General features: G+C 42.7%; 4 protein-coding genes across 4 annotated transcripts; 2 read left to right on the top strand and 2 right to left on the bottom strand.

Moving 5' to 3' along the window:
• Positions 1–4039, bottom strand: LOC115400240 (caspase-1-like). Its single transcript, XM_030107986.1, has 8 exons — positions 3936–4039; positions 2214–2528; positions 2011–2093; positions 1636–1812; positions 1312–1552; positions 1069–1215; positions 694–803; positions 1–544 (listed from the first exon to the last, which is right to left on the bottom strand). The coding sequence occupies exons 1-8, from the start codon at positions 3940–3942 to the stop codon at positions 440–442; spliced, it is 1185 nt and encodes a 394-aa protein (XP_029963846.1). The 5' UTR covers positions 3943–4039; the 3' UTR covers positions 1–439.
• Positions 4040–5511: 1472 nt separating this feature from the next.
• rabgef1l (RAB guanine nucleotide exchange factor (GEF) 1, like) lies at positions 5512–13503 on the top strand. The gene is made up of 9 exons (XM_030107983.1): positions 5512–5649; positions 6209–6397; positions 6556–6728; positions 7329–7504; positions 8204–8285; positions 8384–8516; positions 8594–8685; positions 9250–9506; positions 10341–13503. Exons 2-9 carry the CDS (start codon positions 6225–6227, stop codon positions 10785–10787), a joined length of 1533 nt encoding a protein of 510 aa, XP_029963843.1. The 5' UTR covers positions 5512–5649; positions 6209–6224; the 3' UTR covers positions 10788–13503.
• A 1072-nt stretch (positions 13504–14575) lies between these two features.
• Positions 14576–16742, top strand: LOC115400844 (low affinity immunoglobulin gamma Fc region receptor III-B-like). Its single transcript, XM_030108893.1, has 6 exons — positions 14576–14679; positions 14783–14812; positions 15184–15465; positions 15631–15903; positions 16119–16255; positions 16327–16742. The coding sequence occupies exons 1-6, from the start codon at positions 14613–14615 to the stop codon at positions 16465–16467; spliced, it is 930 nt and encodes a 309-aa protein (XP_029964753.1). The 5' UTR covers positions 14576–14612; the 3' UTR covers positions 16468–16742.
• Positions 16743–17646: 904 nt separating this feature from the next.
• Positions 17647–20318, bottom strand: otol1b (otolin 1b). Its single transcript, XM_030108945.1, has 4 exons — positions 19928–20318; positions 19760–19849; positions 18623–18694; positions 17647–18545 (listed from the first exon to the last, which is right to left on the bottom strand). Exons 1-4 carry the CDS (start codon positions 20316–20318, stop codon positions 17647–17649), a joined length of 1452 nt encoding a protein of 483 aa, XP_029964805.1.
• Between the last annotated feature and the right edge of the window lie 3691 nt (positions 20319–24009).

Here is a 24009-nt window from a genome sequence, read left to right on the forward strand (position 1 = left end):
TTTTATTATTTTAATATTGCTGATTATGGCTTACAGCTTAAGAAAACTCAAAAGTCATATTGTATTGCATTTCAGAAAATAAAGAACTTTATCACAATATTCTAATTTTCTGAGACAGTCCTGTATATGTCTGTATATATATGTCAGCATTGCATAGCATATTTTTATGTGTCTCCGAGACGTATACCCCTGCTGGTACATCAAACTGTGCTGCTAAATGCTGCAGAGTTGTTGTCACTGGTCCCCTCAGCTCGTGCTTTGTTGATTATGTTTCTGCAGGTTGTTCTCTCTCCTGCTCTTTTGAGGTAGATGTTCTTCACCTTTCAATCTGGTCCTTTTGAATGAACCTTCTACAAAAACAGTTTTGATTTTAGGCACAGAATGATTTTCGTAACCCCCCTTTAACCTCTGTGCTGGACAACGGTGACAACTGGACAACTTAGATGCCTGGAAAGAGGTAGAAGCGTCTCATCAGCGAGCATCTGTCTGTGATCGCAATCTGCATTTTATTGCCATGTTGGAATTTTTCAGATTGCTTCGAGACCTGCAAGATTGAAACAAACAGTGGATATAAATAAACCAGGAAACTAGAACATCTTATTTACTGCCTTTGCTCCCACAGTGTTTAGCTTTTCACAAAACAACAACAATGTAACCTTTTCTGCATTGTCACGGCCCTTTCACCAAGCTTACTTTTCTGAACAGCTCCTTGATGTCATCTTTATGAGCGTCAGTGTTGAACACCTGAACAACGTACTGGATGAGCAGAGAGCCATGATCCGGCTGTCGGTACGACACAGTATCTGCATGACAAACATTCAGAGACAGAAAAAATAGTGAGGGATGACAACGGCGTGAGACAGACTAGTTTTATCCCACTGATGTGTTGGTGCAATAGTTATCTCAGCGATTCTTGGCTGTTTTCACTGAAGAAGAATGATGTCAGTACGGCCCTATGATTTCTGTGATGTGAAAACCAGAAACCCATTCACATGTAAATAAGGAATCATGTGTTTCACTGTGTTTTGAGCTTGAAAGGAGGTCTGGTGATATCTTAGAGAAACTGACTGGGGGTGCAGGACAAAAGGAAGATGAAGTCTTTCTCTTGGTGCACAAATCGCAGGGCATCATCTTCGAGGTTTACTGAATCTGACTGAAAGGCATCGGCCGCAGCTTGGTTTACACCGTCCCAAACAGGCAGAGATCCATGGTCCTCTGAAAAATAAATGAGACATGTTAGAAATACAAAAGTAAAACTTGAAGTCAAGACTAGGTTTGTGCTCCGGACACTTTGCTGTGGATGAGAATCACCTCCTCTGCAGGCCTGTATGATGATGACCTTTGGTTTGTCCTCCAGGGCACGACATGCCAAGTGTTTGCAAATGTTGTCTATTGGGAACTCATCTGGTTTCTCATTGGCACATACATCCTCTCTATAGTTAACACCGAGAACAAAATCTCGTTTCCCGTGAGACATGATGACCACGAACACACTATCAGTGTCCGTGAGTTTTGGATGTTTTGAGAACTTGATGATAGCTTCATCGATCTCCTGTGAAAGCAAAGAATATCCATCACTGTATGATTAGCTGAACCAATCATGTTTTTGTTGACTTCTCTTCCAATTAAAAATACCTTTGCAGTGAGGTCGGTGTATTTCACCACCTCGTAGCCCAGAGCTGAGAGCAGCTTCTCCATGTTTCTCTCGTCTTTATCAGCTCCTCTTCTGTTGCGCCGCTCATCTTGAAACTTTATGTTAGTGATCAGCAGGGCAACACGCTGTTTTTTGGCAGGTTTGAACACAGGGTAAACCTTTGGAAACAAAATTGAAGGAAAAAAGTTCAAGAATTTTACTTTAACTCTTTAAAAAAATTAATTTTAACAAACTGAACAACATAGGAAACATTTGATTCTCTCTTTGTAAGAGCTCCACTCTTACAATGATTGCAAAATGTTTCTAATGAGTGTATATTCTATGTTTTGTTTTGTTTTTTTTTGCGAATTTCTTACATCGTCATCCATTTGCTGCTGTCTCCAGAATGCCTCAGTGGTTGGAATGAGTTTGTCAGAGAACTCAGAGGGTGGGGCGGGAGCTAAGAACAACAAAGCACAACAGTAATGACTTTCATTTTACTGAACACATCTGTGATCTCAACAAATCACTGTGTCATAAATTATTTTTTAAAACAAAGATGATTGCGAAATTCACTCACCTGCTTGAGCACCTTGAGTGCCCTGAGGACCCTGAGCACCTTGAGTACTCTGTGGGAAAAGCTCATCATAAAGATTACCATCCAAATTCTTAATGTGGTCGATCATCATCCCACTGGCTCTGTCTCCTTTCTTCCTCACTACGTCAATGAGGCTTCGTGCGGCGTCAGCATCGTTGCTGTTCATTAATTTGTGTATTGGGTTTTTCTCTTGATCATTCAGAACTTCGTCCTCCAGAAGCTTGTCGAGGATCTGTTTCAGAAGTTCAGGGTTCACCTGATCCACAAATTTGCTCCTGGCCTTCAAGAGCAGCTTCGCTAGAAAAAGACAGAAGAAACACTGCATGATTGTCACAATCCACAGTTTCTATCGGTCCTCAGCTGAAACAGCCACACCTGTTGCCACGAGCCGAGTCTCATCACCACTTCATAAGCAGCTCTGACCTGCCAGCGGTCAGTAATGTTTGCAAAACTCGGGGTTGACTCCACTCATCTCAGATCCTCCTTTCTCCTCTCTGGCCCAGTAATCGACCCAGCCTTCTGTTCCTGATCACAACCTTGCATGTTTTATTCTTTTCTTTCTTTTTCTTTTTTTTTTTTACCCCTGTCTTTTCATGGCTATTGAAAATTATTCCTCTCAATTAGTGTGGTTATATGGTGTTTTCAATCCAGAATTGAGAACACTGCCAGAACTGAAAACATTGAATTAAGTAATTCAGAATTATATTCCAGAGCGTCATGTTAACATGGGAAAAACGAAGAATTAAAGCTCGGGTAGGCGATGTTGTCCAAAAGCACTTTATGTCATACTGAATGAAATGCTCCTTGCCTCCTGGGAGAAGTCAATACATTATGTGTACGGAAAAAGGTGCGGGAAAAATCTGACAACTGTAGCGGCCACAGGATTGTAAAAACTCTAACCAATCGTGAGGCGCGGACTGCCTTACAAAGGAGAATAAATCTGCCGGTCTATTTGGGTTTAAACTTAATCCTGAATCAAGTTTTCAGGCATTGACATGGTCGCTTTGGAGCGAAATTAGGCTTTATTCGGATTTATAGAGGAATAAAAAGTCTCATGTAAACAAACGGAATGTGATTTCAATAAAGGTACAATATAATTGTGGGAATGCAGTCGGGTGAATAACATCCCCGTCAAGTAAAAATAAGGTGCTTTTATTTCAAAGTTACAGGATTGAATAAAATATACAGCAGTGTGTAACTGTGACCTCAGTTTTATCAAAACTCCTACAACTGTTGGACAATACATGTCAGTGTTAAACATCATTATCACATTTTAACTGTGGTTTCTTTTTGAAACTTACACATAACAAGGAACATATGATACACTTTTCATGGTGGAAAGAATTCTACTGAAAATGTTCACCAGCAACTTCTCATGCAGATCAGAAAGTTGATGCGTGTTAAACCTCTCACAGGCGTAACTTTCACGATGATCTCCTTTCTGGTATCTTATAAAATGTTATATAAGTGCTGCTGCTGCAAAAATTACTTTTGACCCGTCGTCCGCTTTAACGCACAGCTGTAAAGAATCAATCGAGCGGGAAATGTCCGAAAGTGAAAGTAAAAGTTTAGCGACAAATCTACTACAAAAATACTGACACTGTTGGTACAACAAACCTCTCGTCGTCCACACGCAAGATTATCCAACATACGATTAACTATACAACTTTATAACGAATTAATAAAGTAAATGTGTCATCTTACCCGCCATGGCTCAGATCTGCTCAGTCTTCTCCTACAAGCGGACGGATCTCTCTCTCTCTCTCTCTCTCTCTCTCTCTCTCTCTCTCTCTCTCTCTCTCTCTCTCTCTCTCTCTCTCTCTCTCTCTCTCTCTCTCTCTCTCTCTCTCTCTCTCTTTCTCTCTCTCTCTCTCTCTCTCTCTCTCTGTGGGTGTGTGAGTGAGGGGGTGAGGCCACTGGCTGCAAATGAAACTTAAAAAAAAAAAAAAAAACTTATTTTCTGTATTACTCCGATACTCACGGGAGCGTCAGTGCGTAGTAGTTTAGTAATAGTGTAAGTTGTGAGCCTTCGCTAGATGTGTTCATTGCTTTGGAGAATATTAACCCGGGAGTTACGCAAGCTTCATTCCTCATTTGAGTTTCAGTGAAAAAAAAAAAAAAAAAATCAGCAGAGCAGAGCCCCTCCTCAGTTTTTCATATTTATCCATGTCTCCACGCTGAGCATTTCTGATCCTTCCATCGGTTAAAATATCCATCAGCATTACACATCACTCACTTTATATTATCTGTTCTTGCGTTTCTCTGTTTGTGATACTTTTATTGCTGTCAGCCAAACAGATGTGTTGACCCAAACTCACAAAATGCTTCGAACAAAGATGGCCATGAGCATGTTTCACCCACAGTGTCTCACATCTTCCTTCTTCTCCCTCAACCTGAGATCTGGGTCACATTTTCTGAGTGAGCCACAGCCGCCAACAAAGGCCAAGTTTAAACTAATTTGGTGCTTACAGCTATGAAATATTTTTGGACATTCGTGACATGTGACAGTGCTTGTTAGAGGAAGTGCTCGATGTCTTAGGATTTTACACAAGTTCCACAAAATATCACCCTCACATATGTTGCATGGATGGAAAAATTAAAAAAAAATGTAAAGATCTATTTTGTTATTTCTGTTTCATGGATTTTAACAAGCAGATGATATGACTGTAAAGTAGCCCTTCAAAACCATTGACGTCTCAGTTTATTACTCTGTACAAGGTGTACATGTTGGATTTTTTTGCCTGTTATTGATCAGTGTTTTGCAGATTTTGCTACAAATTGCAAACTCTCATATTTGTATTGCATGATGTTTACATTTGTAACTGTTGAAATAATAAAAAATCTAGTGCAGATTTGAAAGCTTCTGTTGCAAGATTGGATGGAGAAATTTCTACAGTCTTTATGTTGAATTGTTGGGTAAACCAGACACTGTACCTACTGTTAAGAGTGGCTTTTTTTTAACCGTTTTTTTTGTGTTTGTTTTTGTCCATTACTACAAACCACTTTGGTTTGATGATGGTGGGTGTACATGGACAATGAATAAATAAATAAATAAATAAATAAATAAATAAATACATAAATAAATAAATAAATAAATAAATCCCATTAAACAACAATGAAGACAATTCACAGAGGAAAATGCTATAGTAGACATTTTTCACAGAAAATGTGTCTTTAAAAGGTATATTGGTATGATTGCTTCTTGTAGTAACGCTGTTGTAACACCGGGCGGCGATAAACAGTTTACCTGCATGTGTTTCCTACTTTGAGGCATCAGCGAAGAAGAAGGACGGGCTGCCGGAGAAAATGGCGGCGGGCAGGAGCTAGCGGTTCGGCCGATGTAAACGTCTTGCAGTCACAGAGTGGAGAAGGAGCTACCAAAACGTTTCCTGACACCGTTTTACACACGAATGAAAGTGTATGTGCTCACAAAATAATCGATGTCGCATGACATGAAGCAAAGACACGCACGGAGCGTGTAAGCTAGCTGCGTTGGTTGTGTGTTTAGCTGTCAGTGGGACGCTACGGATCAGCTCGAGAATTTCGTGTTTTTGTGTGAGAAAAAGACTTTTAGGTACAATACAGCCTTCTTTTCAAAGCGAGACTGATTGGGAGCAGTTTGTTGTCCCACATCCATTCTATGTCCAGTTCAGTTTAGCGAGGTTTGCAGCTCGAGCTAGCTTATGCTAATTGGAATTATTGCTACTTAAAGTAAGCCTTCAGTTTCATTCTCTGGTCCTCAAAGTCACTTTAAACCTTTTGTTGTTTCGTGGATATGTCGTTCTTCACTAAAATAAAGACATCCAGCTTAAGACTAACACAATTGTGATATTTGTTGATATCCATCGATATGGCACCAATATTAAATTGAATGTATTAATTTTACGATGGGTTTGTCTCTACCCCTTTATAAAAGTGATTTCTCTCCCTGTGTTTTTCCCTTTTTATTTATTTATTTTTTTCTGGTCTGCCTCCAGCATCCTGAGCTGAAAGATGATGAGCCAGCGGCGTGGGATCCATGTGGACCAGTCAGAGCTGCTATGCAAGAAAGGATGTGGATTTTATGGAAACAACGCCTGGCAGGGCTTGTGCTCAAAGTGCTTCAGAGAGGAGAATCAGCGAGAAAAGCAAAAACAGATCCAAGAAGACTGGGCTCTCGCTGAGAGGTGTGTCTCCCTCTCTATAATACTGCATTCTGTCTATGTTTCTCTGTAGTTCATATCCATGACAAATGTTGTTCTCTTACCTGTCCATTTTTCCAGCTTTACTCTGGTCCGTCTGAAAAGGTTTAGTTCTTACACCTTGGCTGTCTCGTTCCTTCTAGGCTGCAGAGAGAGGAACAGGAAGCATATGCAAGCCGACATCAAAAGACCCAATCGCAGTCTGCCATCACACCTTTCAGCAAGTTTGAAGAAAGGAAAACAAAGGAGAAGTCTAGCAAAGTCAACACAGTCACCAAGTTTTTCATCCCATCTACAAAAACACCTCCAAAAAAAGGTACATGGCATGACACTGTGCTCACTGCTGGAAACAGTAGTTAATTAATTGCTTATTTCTGTATGGCTGGGTTTCTTCTCTTGTTTTCATGATGGCAGCATCAAGTCAGATCCAAAAACATATACACAATTCTGTGTGTGTATTTGTTCGACTGTTGTCACAATTTGCTAAACAGCATCAACTGCTGTGATTTTCTAAAACATGTATATTCACAGCTCAGTGCCAAAGTATGAACATATGAACAACTGTGCATAAGTGTAGAAGTTGTGGCTAAAAAGGAAACCTTGGCTTTTTCATAACTGCTGTGCTGCTGGTCTGTGAACTTGTACGTCAGCTTAACAGGATCTGTTAACAGGTGTGATTATCTGTCTTTTATTATTTGTATTTTAGTGACATGTTTTACTGTAAATCAGGAAAAAGAATTATGGTTGCCCAAACGGTTTTATTTTTTCCATAAATGTGCTGCTGGTCATGTCTGCACTGTTTGATTAGAGCGCTCCTTCACTCTGCGGCACGTTAACCATTAACGAACTGTCTAAAGAACAATGCTGCAGTCGTCTGCATCACCAGTTAAAGTATTTTTGAATCTCTTCCTTCCAGATACCTCTTTTGACTCTCACTCCAGCCCGAGCCCCAGCTCCTCAGCAAGTCGACATTCCTTCAACGACGGTGACCAGGCCACAAGAGAGTTCATTGATTTTCTCAAGCCTCTGAAGTCCGGCCGTGAGATCTTCAAACAGTGTCGAGCCTTCACTGAGAGCATGGTTTATAAACGGGTAAGCTGCTTTTAGTTCTGCAAGCTCAGACAAGCCATGAACAAAATGTTTCATGCTACGACTTAATTCTTCTAATTTCATTTTACGGCATTTGTTCTGAAGCTTCTTTACCACGTCTTGATCGTGTGCAGCATGTTGAACTGTCTGTGGTGAAGTGTCGTTACTTGACCAACCCTACAGAGAGACTGTGTGATTTCCACAGAGGCTGTGAGGTGACAGTGCTCACCACAACATCATGTTGCCATATCTCCAATTCACCAAAGTCCTTTTCAATTTGTTCCTGTCTTATTAAATTTAGATTTTCTTCTTTTTCTTTCTTTTTTTTTTTTTCACTTTTGCCTTGTAAAGCATTCTTACCTAGCAGCAATTTCTCGCTTCTCCCTGAAAATTGATTGGACATATTTAAGCATTTCAAGATCTCTTCAACTTTCAATATCTGGGAGTTCCTCAGTGTTATTGTTTGTTTCTGACAGTAGTGAGAATCTCCAGTGGTGGTAATGTGTGATACGCTGGTGAATCTTGTTTGTGGACAGTCGCATTGCTGAAGTGTTTTTTCATGACTTGTGTGTTGGCACAATTTCCAAATTGTTCCCTTTGTGATTGTTTTGGAATTTTTTAGACATTTATAGTCCTGCATTTATTGTTCTGAGAAGTATTTAATTAAGTTAATTAAGCTATTATTTTTGATTCCTCGCCCAGGACATTGGAGCAGATGAGCTCTCAGAGTGTGTGCAAGACTTCTACCAAAACCTCTCAGACCGCCTGCACACCCAGTTTAAAGGTATGTCACTCTTATTTATACAAAAAATAGTATAGCCGCAATCATTAAACGGTGAATTATTGCTTTTAGCTCTTTTTTATGAATGAAACTGTCCACAGGTTCAACAGATCATGTAGAAAGTGTCATGGATGAGGTGGAGAAGTACATGATGACTCGTCTCTACAAGGAGGTCTTCTGTCCTGAAACCACAGACGACGAGAAGAAAGACCTGGCCATTCAGAAGAGAATCAGGTTAGCACGGTGACAACTTATGATTGAAGTTCAACAGCAGAGAGGAAGGCAGAGGGTTTGATTGTGTTGTTTTACAGAGCTTTGCACTGGGTCACCATCGAGATGCTGTGTGTTCCCGTCGATGAGGAAATCCCCGAGGTCTCAGACAGTGTCGTCAAAGCAATAACAGGTGAGCGGCATGCTGAATATGCTGGAAATCAGCCGCATCAAAAAGGGAACCTTTGAAGATCCAGACTCTGAAGACAGATTTCTGCTGCTCCAGTTCAGGGTTAGAGTAGGAGAGAAAAGAGAGCTAAGCTAATTTGTATTCAAACGACAAGTTAATGCCCTCGTTTCAGACTCGATGCGTGTCGGAGATGATTATCACAAACTTACTGTTTCACTGTCAGAATGGACAGATGACAGCAGAGAGACAAAATGTTCTGACATGTAACACGTGACAGTGAACGAAGAGTGAGAAGTTTAGTATAACAAAAATTCTCAGCAGTTTCAACCTGTAACAGATTTATGAAAAAACTGTCCAGGGTGATACGATGCAGCCATCACTGTCAGCTTTATTAAATGGGACGTTTTAAGCCTGATATTAGAAGTGGAAAGTGTCAGACTGAAACTGGGAGCAGGATCCATGAAGGAGCCTGACACCTGAAAAACTTTGATCCAATTCTATTTTTACAAGACATGTTTTTCAAATGGACGCTCTGTTTTTTTTGCTTATTTCTCTGGATTATTCCAGATGTGATCGAAATGGATTCCAAGCGCGTTCCCAAGGACAAGCTGGCCTGCATCACTCGGTGCAGCAAGCACATCTTCAACGCCATCAAAGTCAGCAAGAAGGAGGCTGCGTCAGCAGACGACTTTCTCCCCACGCTTATCTACATCGTGCTGAAGGCGAACCCTCCGCGGCTGCAGTCCAACATCCAGTACATCACCCGCTTCTGCAACCCCAGCAGACTCATGACCGGAGAGGACGGCTACTACTTCACTAACCTGGTGAGGAAATGACAGCGTGGTTATTGGTTCATTGTTGCGTGTTGTAGACTTTTTAAACTTGTATCTTAGTGTTTTTCTGGTTTTGTGAATGACAGAAACTTTTTGTAGAATTCAGCATCTGCACAACTCCCATCTTTCAAAACAATCGTGAAGTTAAATTTACCTCAGTAGCCTTCAGCTGCGTTAGTTTTAGTAAATGCATTGGCACGTTGCGCTTGATCCAGTTAATGGGCGTATTCTATATCCAGGGTCGATGTCAGACTTTGTCTGACTTCTAAATGAATCTCACACAAATTCCCGTCAGCAGCAGCCGAGCCGTTTCAACATGTCGTGATGAAATGAGGCTGACGTTTGTGCAACACGTCCCGACATGACATTTACGATAACTTTGTTCCAAAACAACACTGAAGATGTGCTGAATACGGTGTTTTCTGGTGGCATTTTAAAATGATCATACGAGGGCATCCCGTAGGCAGCAAATTGGCGTGGTCGCAATTGCAAGTTTGAATTCCACATTTGACTGCGAGTCCATGAGCACGGATCTCAACCCCCAGCCGCTCCACGGGCAGCGCAGTGGCTGCTCTCTGGGGATGGGTTAAATACATGTGACAGAGTTTCGTTAAATGATAAATACTCACCCAGTACTTGACAGTGCTTTGCTGTGGAGTTCTGGCTTTTGACTGTAGAGAAACTTGCATGAAGGTTTCAGTGTTTTTGATTTTTTGGGGGGGTAATTCTGTTTGACACAAACTGGAGAGTCTAACAAACTTGATGGCTCAAATTAACTCCAAAGCACTGGATTAGTTTTTCCCCACTAACCGTCTCTTTTCACAGTGCTGCGCCGTGGCGTTCATCGAGAAGCTGGACGGCCAGTCTCTGAACCTCAGCTCCGAGGAGTTCGACCTCTACATGTCGGGCCAGGCGTCCCCTCACTGGCCGCAGCCCAGCGGCGCCTCCTTGGGCGCCGCCGCCGGCAGCGCCGCGCTCAGTCAGGTCCACAAGCGCCTGGACCTGCTGACGGGGCTGGGCGAGCGGCAGGAGCGCGTCATGGAGAAGGCCCGCCAGCTGGAGAGCGACCTGATCGACTGGACGGACGAGGTGGAGCAGAAGGTGCAGAGCGTTCTGGACAGTTTCCCGCCGGAGCCGGAGAACCCGGCGGCGCCGGCGGCCAGCGGGACGACAGCAGCGCCTGCGGCAGCGGCGTCATCGGCAATCGACTCGGACAACGTGGAGAACGAGCTGCTGCCTCCGCCGCTGCAGCCGCAGGTGTTCGCCGGTTGATGCTGAGCTCCAGACGCTCCTGTAGAGGCTTCAGTCCGCCCTCAGTCCTTTTCCCAGGTGCTGAACCGTGTCGTCCAAACGCACATACAGCAGCTCTCTGTTGCAGATCCCGTTTCCACTCCAGCCGCCCTGAAACTACCTGATCAGGAACCTACCTGTTGAATGAAAGGCTCGGTCCGGCCTTTTATCAGATGCATGTTGCATCACGTTGCATTAAGTCTCTGATAATTACATTTTGTCTTGAAAATTCATCCAAAAACTGAAGTTTAAAGCTAACATGCCATTTATATATTTATGTAAACTTTCAGTTTATTTGAGCTTCTGTGGATATTTTTTTTTATTATTATTATTAAACACCCAAATTTTAATTTTAGACCTCATCTTAAAGTCAGCTGATCCCTCCTGATTAAAGGTTTTTATTTAACCCGTGTAGCATTAATGTTCCTCCAATCAGAGCAGAAATGTTTTTTTAGATCTTTGACCAACAAAAATTGTTTACTAAAGTGAACTAAAAGTTGCAGGTGCATCTCAAAAAATCAGAACACAGAGGAATTAAATTCAAACAGCAAAACTACATTCTATATTTACTCCTGATAAACTGAATTATATAAAGAATTTTTGGTTTCACGCTTTGCATTTTTAACTAATGTCGTGGAAGTGAAGTGCACATTATGTTAAAAATCTGAAATGATTCATCAGATGATTTTTTTGATATCATTTATTACCAGATGTTTTAATCGTCACAATGAAGACTAAAATCATGCTTGAATGAGTTTAGAAATAATCCCCTAAACAATGAAGTTTTGGATGATATTCTCATATTTTTGAGATGCTCCTGTAGGAGCGTCACAGATTTGCTCATCAGTTGCATGAAGTTTGACGATGTTTGGCTTGTCCTCTGTCCCGGTAAAATTAAGAAGCTTTTCTGCATGACTAGTAAAACAGCTTCAGAAATTGAAGCCACACTAATGTCCTTGGTGACGCGATCAGATACACAAATCTGAACTCAAACAGATCCATCGAATGTTTCCCGTGTCCTGGTGGTTTGACTGTCACCAAGTCAGGCGCATTCTTCAAAATCTCCAAGTATTTCTGTAAAATGAGGTGAAATCAAGAGGAGTGAAAAACCACACTTAAAACCTGTGTCACTGTGCAGCAGCGTTCATAAAGTCAAGTCTGTTCTGCTCCAGTTTTATGATGGACAGAGTCACACTGACATCTTTGATCAGTGGGTAGTACTTGACTTTTTTTTCTTCTTTTCTAAATATGCTCCGTTCCTCGTGGTGACGGCAGGCTGTCAAACAGAAACCTTCCACAGAAGTGGCAAACAGACCACCTCAGCAGCCTCCACGTGTGGAAAATCACTCCACTTTTATGTCTTTGTCACTCATATTTTCAGTATCTTCAGATGAGTTCAGTGCATTTTCCGTTGTTGACATGATGTTTTGACTTGTCGGGAGGCGCAAGTTCAGCATGGGAGGCTCCTAAATCCTGCTCCGGCAACATGCAATAAATTCACAGGAGAAGGCTGTGGGGAAATCTGAATGATTCACACATCAAGTTCCTCTCATAAGGCTTACTCATACATGTGATTTTTGCTGTGTGTGTGTGTGTGTGTGTGTGTGTGTGTGTGTGTGTGTGTGTGTGTGTGTGTGTGTGTGTGTGTGTGTGTGTGTGTGTGTGTGTGTGTGTGTGTGTGTGTGTGTGTGTGTGTGTGTGTGTGTGTGTGTGTGTGTGTGTGTGTGTGTGTGTGTGTGTCCCTGTACTCTTGTGGAGAAATGGTCGGAGAAAGAAAAAAATGTGTGTACAGGTTGCGCAGTGGGGAAGTGGGTGTGTGTGCGACACAAACATGTTTGCACTGATTGCCTTTGAAAGAGAGAGAGAGAGAGTCCTCCAGCTGTGTGTGCAAATGTCCGAGTGTTTAGTGTCCAGTGGCGCGCTGGGTGTACAGAAGTGATTTTATTTTTCTATAGAGTGGCAGGTTTCAATTCTTCTGGGTGCAGTAGGAGACATTAATCCTGTAATATTTACAGTAGTTTTAAGAACGCCGTCTAGACGGCGTGTTACATGAATCCTCATCTCTGAAGCATGTCGACGATACACCAGGAGTCATAAGTGGATTGTTTTCATTTTGTCCGCCAGAGCGGTTCGATTGAACAAACCTGATGACACACTCCAAAGGAGAGCTGCTTTAACGGTGCAGAAGTATCAACATAACCAGCTTAAGTTATTTTTAAAGCACTTTTTTTTTATGTTGAAGCTCTTCATTCAGACTGAAGGAAGTACTCGATAGTTAATCTGATTGCTGAAAGCTGTCGAGGGCCGTCGCTGCGCTGTGTAGCTGTAGTCGGCGCTCTCACATTGAAGGAAATGTTTGAGTAGTGTGAAAGGCACAATCCCCCCTTCCTTCGCTTACAAGTTAAAAAACCTTTTCCGTTGGTATTTGGAGCAGTATATAGTCAATGTGTTGTCCAATTTTACTTTGAGAAAAAGCTTTTTTTTTGCAGCTTGAATAACATCACATCTGCACTGTCTGCAGAAGCCTTTAATCAGGTATTTTAAACCATTTTAAGCTTCCTGTTTGTTTACCCTTTAGGTTTGTTACTATATCAGAATGGGGGAAATGCATTCAATACTGCCTTTTATTTAAATGTAACTTATTGGGACAGTATTGGTATATTTGCATCTATGGGTGTGTGATGAATAAAAATACATTTAAAAAAAACAAAGCCCTGTTCTCCAGTTCCTCTTTATTGTGTATCACATGACTGAGAAAGTGTTGAGACACAATGCTGCGCAAATGTTAGTTATGTAATAATAAAGGAAGGCAGAAAAATAGAGGCTCGAGATCAAAGTTTAAATTGAAACAATAGGACTATAGTTTGTGTGATTTTTTTTTTTTCCTTGAAAACAATTCTTTGCCATGGACTAGTGTTATTTTTACTTTGGCCTGAGAAGCTTCTTGTCTGATTAGTCTGCCCTTCAGCATGATGAATGGATTTCACTTTTAGTGTTTTTCCACTGCTTGAGTGCGCCCCCAAAGGGCTTTAACGCTGTTAATCACATCCACACACCAGCTGCCCTGCAAGGCGCTCAGTCCGTCCATTAGGATTCTTGTTGAAGGATGCCTTGACATGGGGAATCGAACCTGAAACCGTAAAATTGAGAGATGACCAACCAATCAGCTCCTAACGATTCCTCAGGAAATGCTTTCATTATAGATTTTGTTTGAAACAGAGGGCCACAAGGTCAGCCTTTGCCTGCTGGGTGACCCTGGACATTAAAAACAACAAAAAAAGTTAGTATTTCTAATAAGAGCACTTCCTGCTTCTCACATATGTAAATGTTCTTTGTCTTACAAGAGTAACTTTACACACAGTGCCACATATTGAATAAGTAGAAAGCTTCTTTCAAACAGATCTAAAGGTTTGTTTATGTATTAAAAACATCTTTGACCTCATGCAGATGCAATAAGCTGGTATTTCGTTGGAAATGACATTTGTTCCTCTATGGGTTTGGATTTCCTTCAGTGGGTGTTTCCAAGAAAGTTTTTGAAGTTCCTCTTTCTGTTTTTCTGGCACTGATGTTCTAATAAGGAGCTGTGAAAAAAAAAAAAAAAACAGTTCAAAAACATGAAATGGTTATATAGAGAAAGAACAAATTAGTTACTGACAGCATCCAAATAAAGTGTATGTCTTGGGAAAATATCTCCATAATGGTAGGACAGCATTTTTAGAAAAGAGGATATCCTGGGTGGCACGTTGCAGCGACCGGAAAACTGTAAATAGAGTCTCTTTCACTTCCCTACATATTAGAAATAAAATAATGCTGCCCGAGTTTCCATTTCTCACAAACCGAGAAACCATAATGGACAAGGTCATCGCTTTTCTCAGTGAGTGTTCTACACCTCTACCTTTACCTCAGAGCATTTCATATTGATCAAATTTATCAACTAATTCAATATTTTCTCCCAAAACTGTCACCTTTCCTTCCAGTTCTGTCAGCGCTACCACAGCTCCAAACAGGTATGAGTCAAATATTCACCTCCCGATCTCCATGTATCATTCTGTAATGAGATATTCAAGAAGAAACCCAAGAGAGAGGGTTTTCAACACGCAATGGTCATTTGCAAGCTTATTAATATCGCCTTTTGTCCACAGAGTTTCTCAAATTACGCAAACAATAAATTTCTTATATTTTCTAAAGAAACTTTTATTTTCATAAATTAAACTGAAATTCAACCAATGGGCAAATTCAACACAGTCAATAGTTTAACTTCATTTGGTGAAGTTTAGGTAAAATTAGGAGTAGAAATGAGTTTGTGTTTATGATCCAAACTCATGATTTAGTTAAGTTATTTAGGGATTTGAATTCTAAGTATTTTTTCCCCCCATAGTGGCCTCATTGAGAGCTGTGATCAGCGTCGTGCCACAGACCTCAAGGATCTTCACGGGCGAGAGTGTTCGGCTCACATGCGGCGTTCCGGACGACCAGGGGACCGTCTGGGATTACCAGTGGTTCAGGGAGTCTGAGCAGCTGCCGCAGACCGGACCCAGCTTCAGCCTGTGGAAGGCCAAAATTCAAGAAAGTGGGAATTTCTCCTGCGAAGGCATGAGGGACACATGGCGAGGGAAGCGCTACACCCTCAGAAGTCTGCCTGTGGAGATCAAAGTGGATGGTAAGATCGTTTTTACCTGGAGATATTAGAACTATAGACCCTTTGTTCTTCAGCAAAGACCTGGAAACTCTTCCTAACCATGGACTGGATTATAATCCATCATAAAAACCTGCTGCTGCTAGTTTATAATATCAGCTCTAGGTAATTTTTTCCTCTGTTCCTCAGGTGGTTTGGCTATTCTGCAGGTCCTACCTCATCCTGGCCTCGTCGCAAAAAGCATGTCAATGACCTGCCGCGTCCGACGCAACCCTCCAGTCCACGAGATAATCCTGTATAAAGATGGTATTGAAGTTCAGAGAGAACGTGGCCTCAACCCGCAAATTCTCCTGACAAGCCTGAGACCCGAAGACGAAGGGATGTATTCCTGCAGGGCTTCGTGGGATGTGAAGGGTCGCACTATTTCCGTCATTTCAGCGCCCACTTACGTGCAGATCCCGGGTGAGTTTATGGAAAGGACTGACGAGGCGGAGTGCTGTTTTGTTCTGTGAATGGTCAGTACTTTCAGGAAATGCTACCATTTTAGAAAGTTAAAAGAACAAAAACTGCAGGCCCTGCACGGAAACATTTTTGTGTTTCTTTACACTCCCAGTGAAATGTGGTGATCTTCTCAGCCATTCAACCTCTGAAGGTCTCCTTTTCTCCTGACTGAACAGGAACACCGACAACAGAGCTTCCACCGCAGAATGTGGAAAATCAACAACCAGTATCTCCAGCGTCAGTCCCTCAATCGTCTGCGCCACCTGCGACTCCGCCGATAACGATTCAGCCGATAACGACCCAGTACACACAGGTGAGCCCCTGATCATCAGAGCTTCGTCTGAAGACGGCACAGCCACGTGACCACCTGTTGATGTACCTCAGGAACCTGAAGGATCCAGGAAGTTCTACGAGGAGTCCGGTGACTTTTCCGAGGAGTCCGGTGACTTTTCTGAGGAGTCCGGGTCTGGTGACCTTTCTGGGGCATCTAGTGGCTTGACCCCAGACTTTGTTGACTTCCCATAGGAGCTTTGACAATGAACAACAACAACAAAAAAAGATATTTTCATAAGAATGAAGAGATTGCCTGATCTTCAGCTTTCTGACATAAATTATATCCAGCCTCTGTGTTGTCATTATGCACTCACACAACTGAATGTATTTTTTTAATCTGACCTGTTGTATGAATTCATTATGAGGTTATATTATGTTAGAAGAAATTGGCATCATTTTGAAAATAACTGATGATATTGTATATATATTTTAAAAAAACAAATAAAACATCCCATGTATGAGCTGCACTGATAGACTTCATTTTGAGTGAACACACTTCCTTTTACATCTCTAATGCACAGTAACACATCTCACACTTTGAAACATTCATTACCATTAACACTGCTGTTGATGATAATATACTGACCTGCTTGGTGACAGTACCACCAATCTAATTTAATTTAGTTCGGGTGTAACTATAACTACACCCTCACAGATTTTGTGATGTATGGTACTTAAATACTTTTTGTTTAATATATCTGGCAGATATATATATATATATATATATATATATATATATATATATATATATATATATATATATATATATATATATATATATATTACACCTATTATTTTATACTAAAGCTGCTTTCGTGCTTTACTCCTACAATGAATTATGTTCTGAAGATGTGATTTTCAATACAACAGTTACTCGCTATTTATGTCCTCTACGCTTTCTCATGACTCCTTTTTTTAACATTAAGAACACAAAAATCAAAGAAACTGAAAATCCCCTGGATGACTTCCTGCTGCTGTTTCCCCTGAAGCTCAGCGGCGACCCACGGCAGAGTCCCACATGACACTTTTAGAAACCACGCTTTTGAACATCCTCTTTCATAAGAATAGTTTTGCTTTGGTTCCTTCACAATGCGTTACTGCCAGTTTCACCTATGCCTGTTATGCAGTTGATAAATAATTTCATTCCAAAGTAACACAGTTTTTTTGGTTTTCTCATTTTTATTAAGAGGATAAAAGAATTAAAAAAAAAAAGCATGTGAAAAAAAAGCAAATGTGATAATACAAAATGTACAAGGGAGCCTCTGAGAGCTCATTTGCTGTAGTACTGCAGGTATTCGACCTCGTCTCTGATAGGATCAAGCTGGAGCATCACAGTCGGAGGAGAGACGGTCAGTCCGGCGCCACGGCGTCTCAGGCCTTGTCCGAGTAGAGCAGGAACCCGGAGAAGATGCTGTCGTCCTCGCTGCTGGCGTACGCCCCGTTCCAGTCTCTGAGCGTCTCCATCCACACCTGGTCGCCCGCCGCCAGCCGCAGCAGCACCAGGGTGGAGGCCTGGTCGATGTCCTGGCCGTACAGAGAGTCCCGGGTCCTCACCCGCCGCGAGCCGTTCACCACCAGCGTGGCTCGCAGCGGCTGGTTCCGCACGGTGATGTGGAAGGAGAAGACGTAGACGCCGGGGTGGACGCACGTGAAGCTGTTGGACGACGCGTTGAAGTGGTTCTCCTCGTTGTAGAAGACCTTGTCGAAGCGGATGGGGAAGCCGGAGGGCGGGAAGGACTTCCTCGGGGAGATGCCGACGCTGAAGGCGGAGCGTTTCAGAGGGAGTCCCGATCCTTTAGCTCCTTTCAGCCCCCGAAAGCCCCGATCGCCTCTCATCCCCGGGTAGCCTCTGTCGCCTTTCGGCCCTGGCACCCCTCTTATGCCTTGAGGTCCTTGAGGTCCTCTGACACCTGGATCTCCCTGAGGTCCAGGAGGTCCTTGATCCCCTCGGAGACCCACTGGACCGGGCGCTCCATGTTTGCCGTTGATCCCTGGAATTCCCATCACGCCCGGGATGCCAGGAGATCCAGAATCCCCTCGCTCACCTTTTGGGCCCCTTTCCCCAAAGGTGCCACACTCCCCCTTGTCCCCCTTCTCCCCCTTGGCCCCGAGCTCCACAGCCGGTCCTGGAGGCCCCACCGGCCCCTCTTTTCCCGGCTCTCCTTTCTCCCCAGCAGTCCCGTTACGGCCGCGTTCTCCTTTCTCTCCACTTTCACCCTTGATACCTTGCAGCCCCGTTTCACCCTTTTCACCTCTGTGGCCGACGTCTCCTGCAAGGTCACGGACACTTGGTCAGAACTCAGAAATCCAAACAAAGGGATTCAGTGATCACGTGACCGAGTTGTACCTTTTTGACCAGGTTTTCCAGGGACTCCTTGTGGCCCGGCGGCGCCACCACTTCCTCTGTCGCCTCTGTCACCTGAGAAGTTCACGAGATTAGACGATATGTATATTTCATAAGAATATATAGACGTGATGTGCGTTACTTTTAGCTAAAGGTGAAGTTGCAAAAGTTACATCCTGGCGGGCCGGCTTTTGAATTCAAAGTGCTTCACAGGTGTCTTGAATAAAGAGTAACTCTACTGTCACTAACAGTCTGGGATACTCGCTGCAGAGGGAGACACTGAGGGATTGCTGAGGTGATCGTCTTCCAGTAGACAGGAGTTTATTGAAATAATAGCAGGGATGCATGCCACTGGAAACAATAGTTCTGACAATATGCGCTGAGTGAGCAGCACATACAAACAAAGCACCAAATGTTTACATTTCCAATAAAAGACATCTGCTATTCCCATTAAAATCATATTACATGTAAACTAAAGGTGGTACTAACACCTAACTAAATAATTAACTAACTGTCCGAAGGATGATATTTTCTAAGGCATGGTTGAAGGTAGAATAATATCTAATAATGTTTGTCTAACAGCCATCACACCACAGCATCAGTATCAGCAGTATATCTTTATATTTGTACAGCAACGTTGAAAGTTCAACTCATTCAGATAAAAGCTGCATTGTCACCATTATGTTATATTCCTGACACATGTGAAGCACTCATGTCTCTAAATTAAGAAAACAGCAGATAGAACTTAATTTTTCCTCCCCTGAAACACTTACCTGTCATGAAACATTCACAAATTAACTGAGCACCATCACATGCACAGTAAACAAATCAAATGTTCAGTGTGTGGTTAAGTGTGTTATCTCAGGAAAAAGGGAGGTGTGCCTTGTTTTGCTCGTCTGAATCAGGAAGTAGTTAGCAATGGAGGCATAAAGGTTGTGGTCATGTATCAGGTCGGTCTTTCAGTGTCTTACTACCTTGCTATCAATACATATCCAGTCGGAGAGAACATGAAAACTCCACACAATGCGTTCAGGCAAGAATTCCAGCCACTTATTACTAGTTTCCCGTTTGTTTTATCAAGTTGAGACCGTTTTTTATTATTTTTTTTTTTAAACTAATATTCAACCTTAGAACACTCACCTTTGTTACCTTTTAACCCCATTGGACCACTCACGCCAGGTGGTCCGGGTACACCAGGCGCTCCTGCGAGGCCTCTTTCACCAGGCGGCCCTAGGCGAGTCGAAACAAGTGATATTCAAAACACTGAAACCAAACACTATATTTGCACTTTATCGGTGAGGCTGATACCTGCCAAGCCTTTGTCTCCCTTCGGGCCCCTGGGGCCCCTCTCGGGTGGGCAGCATTCACAGAAGTTGAAGTAACACTCATTGTAATCCAGGGTGTAGTTCTCGGGGCCAACACCAGGGGGCTCCGTGTTCTCACTGTGGTGTTGTGGGAAGATGTGGTTTGGGTATGTGGTCTTCTCTGTGGTGGGCTGCACAGGGTTTGCAGTCGCCACTATCTTGAGGGTCTTGGGCATGCTGGTGGTCACGGGGCTGTGCACGGTGACCTGAGGGACGGGCTTCTTGGTGTATTGGTACTTTGGCTTGGGTGTGGTCTTGGCTTCGGCGCCGGACATCACAGTGAGAGTGACCACGAAAACTGCCGCAAGAGTCAACAGACAGGAGAAAATCCTCATGGCTGGCTGGGATCTAAGAACACATGGAGACTTATGTTTCACGGCTCTGATTTCATTTCCAATCTAATTTATTTTTGCAAACAAAGATGTTAAAAAAAAAAAAAAAAAGCACATGGCGATTAACACTGGTCCAAGTCATTCACACAGTGGTACTGAGGATTTCTGCACCCATCTCTTATATTATTTTTTATATCTGTTCAGTCAGATTTGGAGCTCTCTGACTTTACCATGCTCTGGTTGCATTGAGCAATCCATAAATTTAAATCGCAGCTGTTTTCAGTTTCTTGGTAGTTAATCAGTCAATTCAGCACATACATGTTTAATTCACATTCTTCAATGTATTGACTGAAAAAATAAATTTCACTAAGATAGATGCAATCTTATGCAAATGAGAGATTTGATTAAATTAGGTTCCAGGCATGGTGCATTTATGAATATATACGTACATAGAAAAATATCAATTTAAATTGAGACTCACCCAGTTATGCATAAGTAGTATGGTCATTTATCCTCTCTTGCAGCGTCTTGGTGGCAGCACCAGTAGCTCCAGGTCTCTCAGATATCTCGGTCAGGTTAGGGTGAAAGAACATCTCCACCAATGAGGGTGTTTGCTGGACGCACAGGGGGAGGGCTGAAATCCCACTGTGGTGGGCTGGAGCTGACCCAGGGAGAACCACTGTGCTGTGGCCCATTCTCTGTACCCCTGTTGTGTAGAAAGGTGCTTTTGTGACACGGGATACGACGTCCGCCAGGAGCACTCCCTCGCTACGAGCTAGGCAAGGAGCAAAATCTGTGGGGCAAGGAGTCACCCGATATGGGAGGCATTCCTCCAACACCCAAGCTGCTGAGCGAGCTCTTACGGTGGGACGAAATCAAGAGAACATAAGTCAGAGTGACAGAAGCCAAAACACTAAAAGAGCATACTGGGACAACTGTCAAGTGTCTACGTGTAGAATGCTTAACGTTTTGAATCTCGGTCTGTTCTTCTATTCTATGCATAATCCTGTAAACTGACCTATGTGGCAAAATCTGCAGCAATTAATTAAAGCAACCCAATGCTGGAGCTGCAAGCTGGCACGTAGCACAGGGACACCCGGTTTTTCCAATCTAGCAGCACTTGGTGAGTGTCCAGATAAAAGGTTTAGCCTGAAGAGCACTGATTATCACTCAGCAACTGCTAAACCTGAGCTGTTTGTCAAAGGAAGCAGCTTATCTCCTTTAAATTAGCGCAGTTGTGATGCATGCCTGATCACCGTGGCAGACTCTGTGCACATGAGCTTCAAAAGCTACTGGCAGTCACATTTGTAAACCATGATTCACACTGTGTGGCAGTACAATGATTCCTTCTCATGGTGTAACAAGAGAGTAGTGGGGGGGTTTTTGAAGAAAAGTGATTTTCTGGTAGCTGTCTAGTCGAAACTCTCGACTTGCCAGTGACAATGAATGTTTGAGTAGTGGACACGCCTCACTTGCCAGAGACCTCACATCCTCAGAGAGATCCATGACCAGTATGAGAGAGCAGGAAGAGGGGGAAATGAAATTTGGGTAACAGAGAGGGTTGGTGGTGGGTTGTAGAAAGAAGACTGACTTTATTTAAGCTGTTTTCATACTCTTACTTGTACACTTCTGCTGACCTCCTCACCTAGATTTACTCTCTCCTCCTCGCCTTCTTTCCCAGCAGCTCAGGTAAACCGTCCCGAACCTGCCCCTCCGTAAACAGATGGACTGTGAGATACGAAGGTGAGTCCAGAGAGAGAGAGAGAGAGAGAGAGAGAGAGAGAGAGAGAGAAGGGTTCCTTTGGGGTTCTCCATGCCTGAACTCAACAGCATGGTCTCTCAGATCCATTCAGACCACACACAACAGTGGCGGTCATTTTACAGTGCCCAGCTGGACTCAGACGCTGCTCACCTGTCCGTTCATTTTACACTGGCACCAACGCTGCCCTCTGCCTCCGTCCTCACACACACAGACACACACAGACACACACACACACACACACACACACACACACACACACACACACACACACACACACACACACACACACACACACACACACACACACACACACACACACACACACACAGCCCAGAAAGAAAGAGTTAACCTACTCAGCCAGTGCAGCCAAGCAGAGAGCAGGCCAGAGATGACTTGGGTGGATGGAGGTGTATTGACTTACGTTAATGCTACTTTTGTAAAAGAGATCTTGAAGCAACTGTGAATGTGTCCATAAACTGAGTCACGTCTTTACTTTTTTAGTGACCAACAAAGCAACCGACTCCTCTGTTTGATTAATCCCCATGCTCACAGATACAAAGGGGACCACAGACCACGTTTTGTTCTTCCGCTGGGATCTTATCAGAGAAAATCTAGACCTTGCAGAATTAGCAGCTAATGACTTTGGCAAGAGATCTGCTGGCAGTGAAGGCAGGTCTCATGTAGTCAGACAGTGTACAAAAACATTTTATCCTGCCACACTTTCCCTCTCTGGTCACATGAGGTCTTTTTTTTCCAAGATATTTGAATTTGACAGCATAAACTTGAAGTCAGAACTCAATTTGTTTGTGATGAAATGTGCATTTGCTAAAACGTTATGGAACTGCTGCCATTTTGGTCTGATGAGGAATGAAACAATCTTTTAAAGTCGGTATTGTGGTATTTTCATGCGTATTTCATTCAGTTTTATTCCACTACAACACACTGGTATTTCAGTAAGGCTGCTCGGTGGTGTAGTGGTTAGACCTCCCACCTCATTCTGAGAGGTTATGGGCCGTTCAGTAGAACTAATCATTACACTGCTGGGCCTTTATTTACAAGACATGCACCCTGGAGAGGTTTGTCAGACAGCTACATGAGATATTCAGCTGCAGAGGGCAGTAAAACACAATTTTCAAGGTGCAATGCAGAAGTTGCAAAGAGAGAGAGTTAGAGGTCACCAGTCCCTTACGTCTTTAACCAGTGAACATTAGACACAACTGAGATGACGATGGGGCAAGATGGTGTTAAAAAATAGCAAAAGGTGCATTTTTGTAATGTATGAATGAAAATATTGACAACAATCCATGTCTGGCAGGCTCAGTGATTTCTTTAATGTCATTGCTTTCCATAATAGTGGACATCAGCCTCCTTTACGTCTCCATGCCTTCCTCCATTTCCAGGCAATCGCAAACAGTACACCATCCACAGTACCCACCAGTGGTTTTGAGCTAATTACTGGCACAGTTTACCACTCATTCACTGCCACTATATTAATAAAGAAAGAAGGTAAGGAAGAAAGAAATGAAAGATATTCCTCTGTCAACTGACATTGTAATTGATTAATTATTACACAGCATGTACTTGAAAACATGATCAGCACAATCTGGAAAAAAAAGACACGACTAAATATCCTCAGCTCATCCATTAATTAACTGTGACTATTGACTTTAAGACAATTTACTTAAATGAATATGTCAGAGTGGATGCATTCAGTGTCCAGTCTATCAGACAGATTCTTTCTCTATTCAACCACTTGATGGCAGACTTCTTCTTTTACTCCTTCACTGTCACCAGCCTTTCTTGGTTTCCCATCATTTCACTCATATATGGCCACTTCTGCATCTGCTCCTGTTTCTTTTAAGCCAGTAATTGCACTTTGATGACAAATATATTAAACTGTTCTGTTGAATTTTGAGGTATGATCTGTTCTGG

This window comes from Salarias fasciatus, chromosome 14 (assembly GCF_902148845.1).
Source record: "Salarias fasciatus chromosome 14, fSalaFa1.1, whole genome shotgun sequence".
NCBI classification, from domain to species: Eukaryota; Metazoa; Chordata; class Actinopteri; order Blenniiformes; family Blenniidae; genus Salarias; species Salarias fasciatus.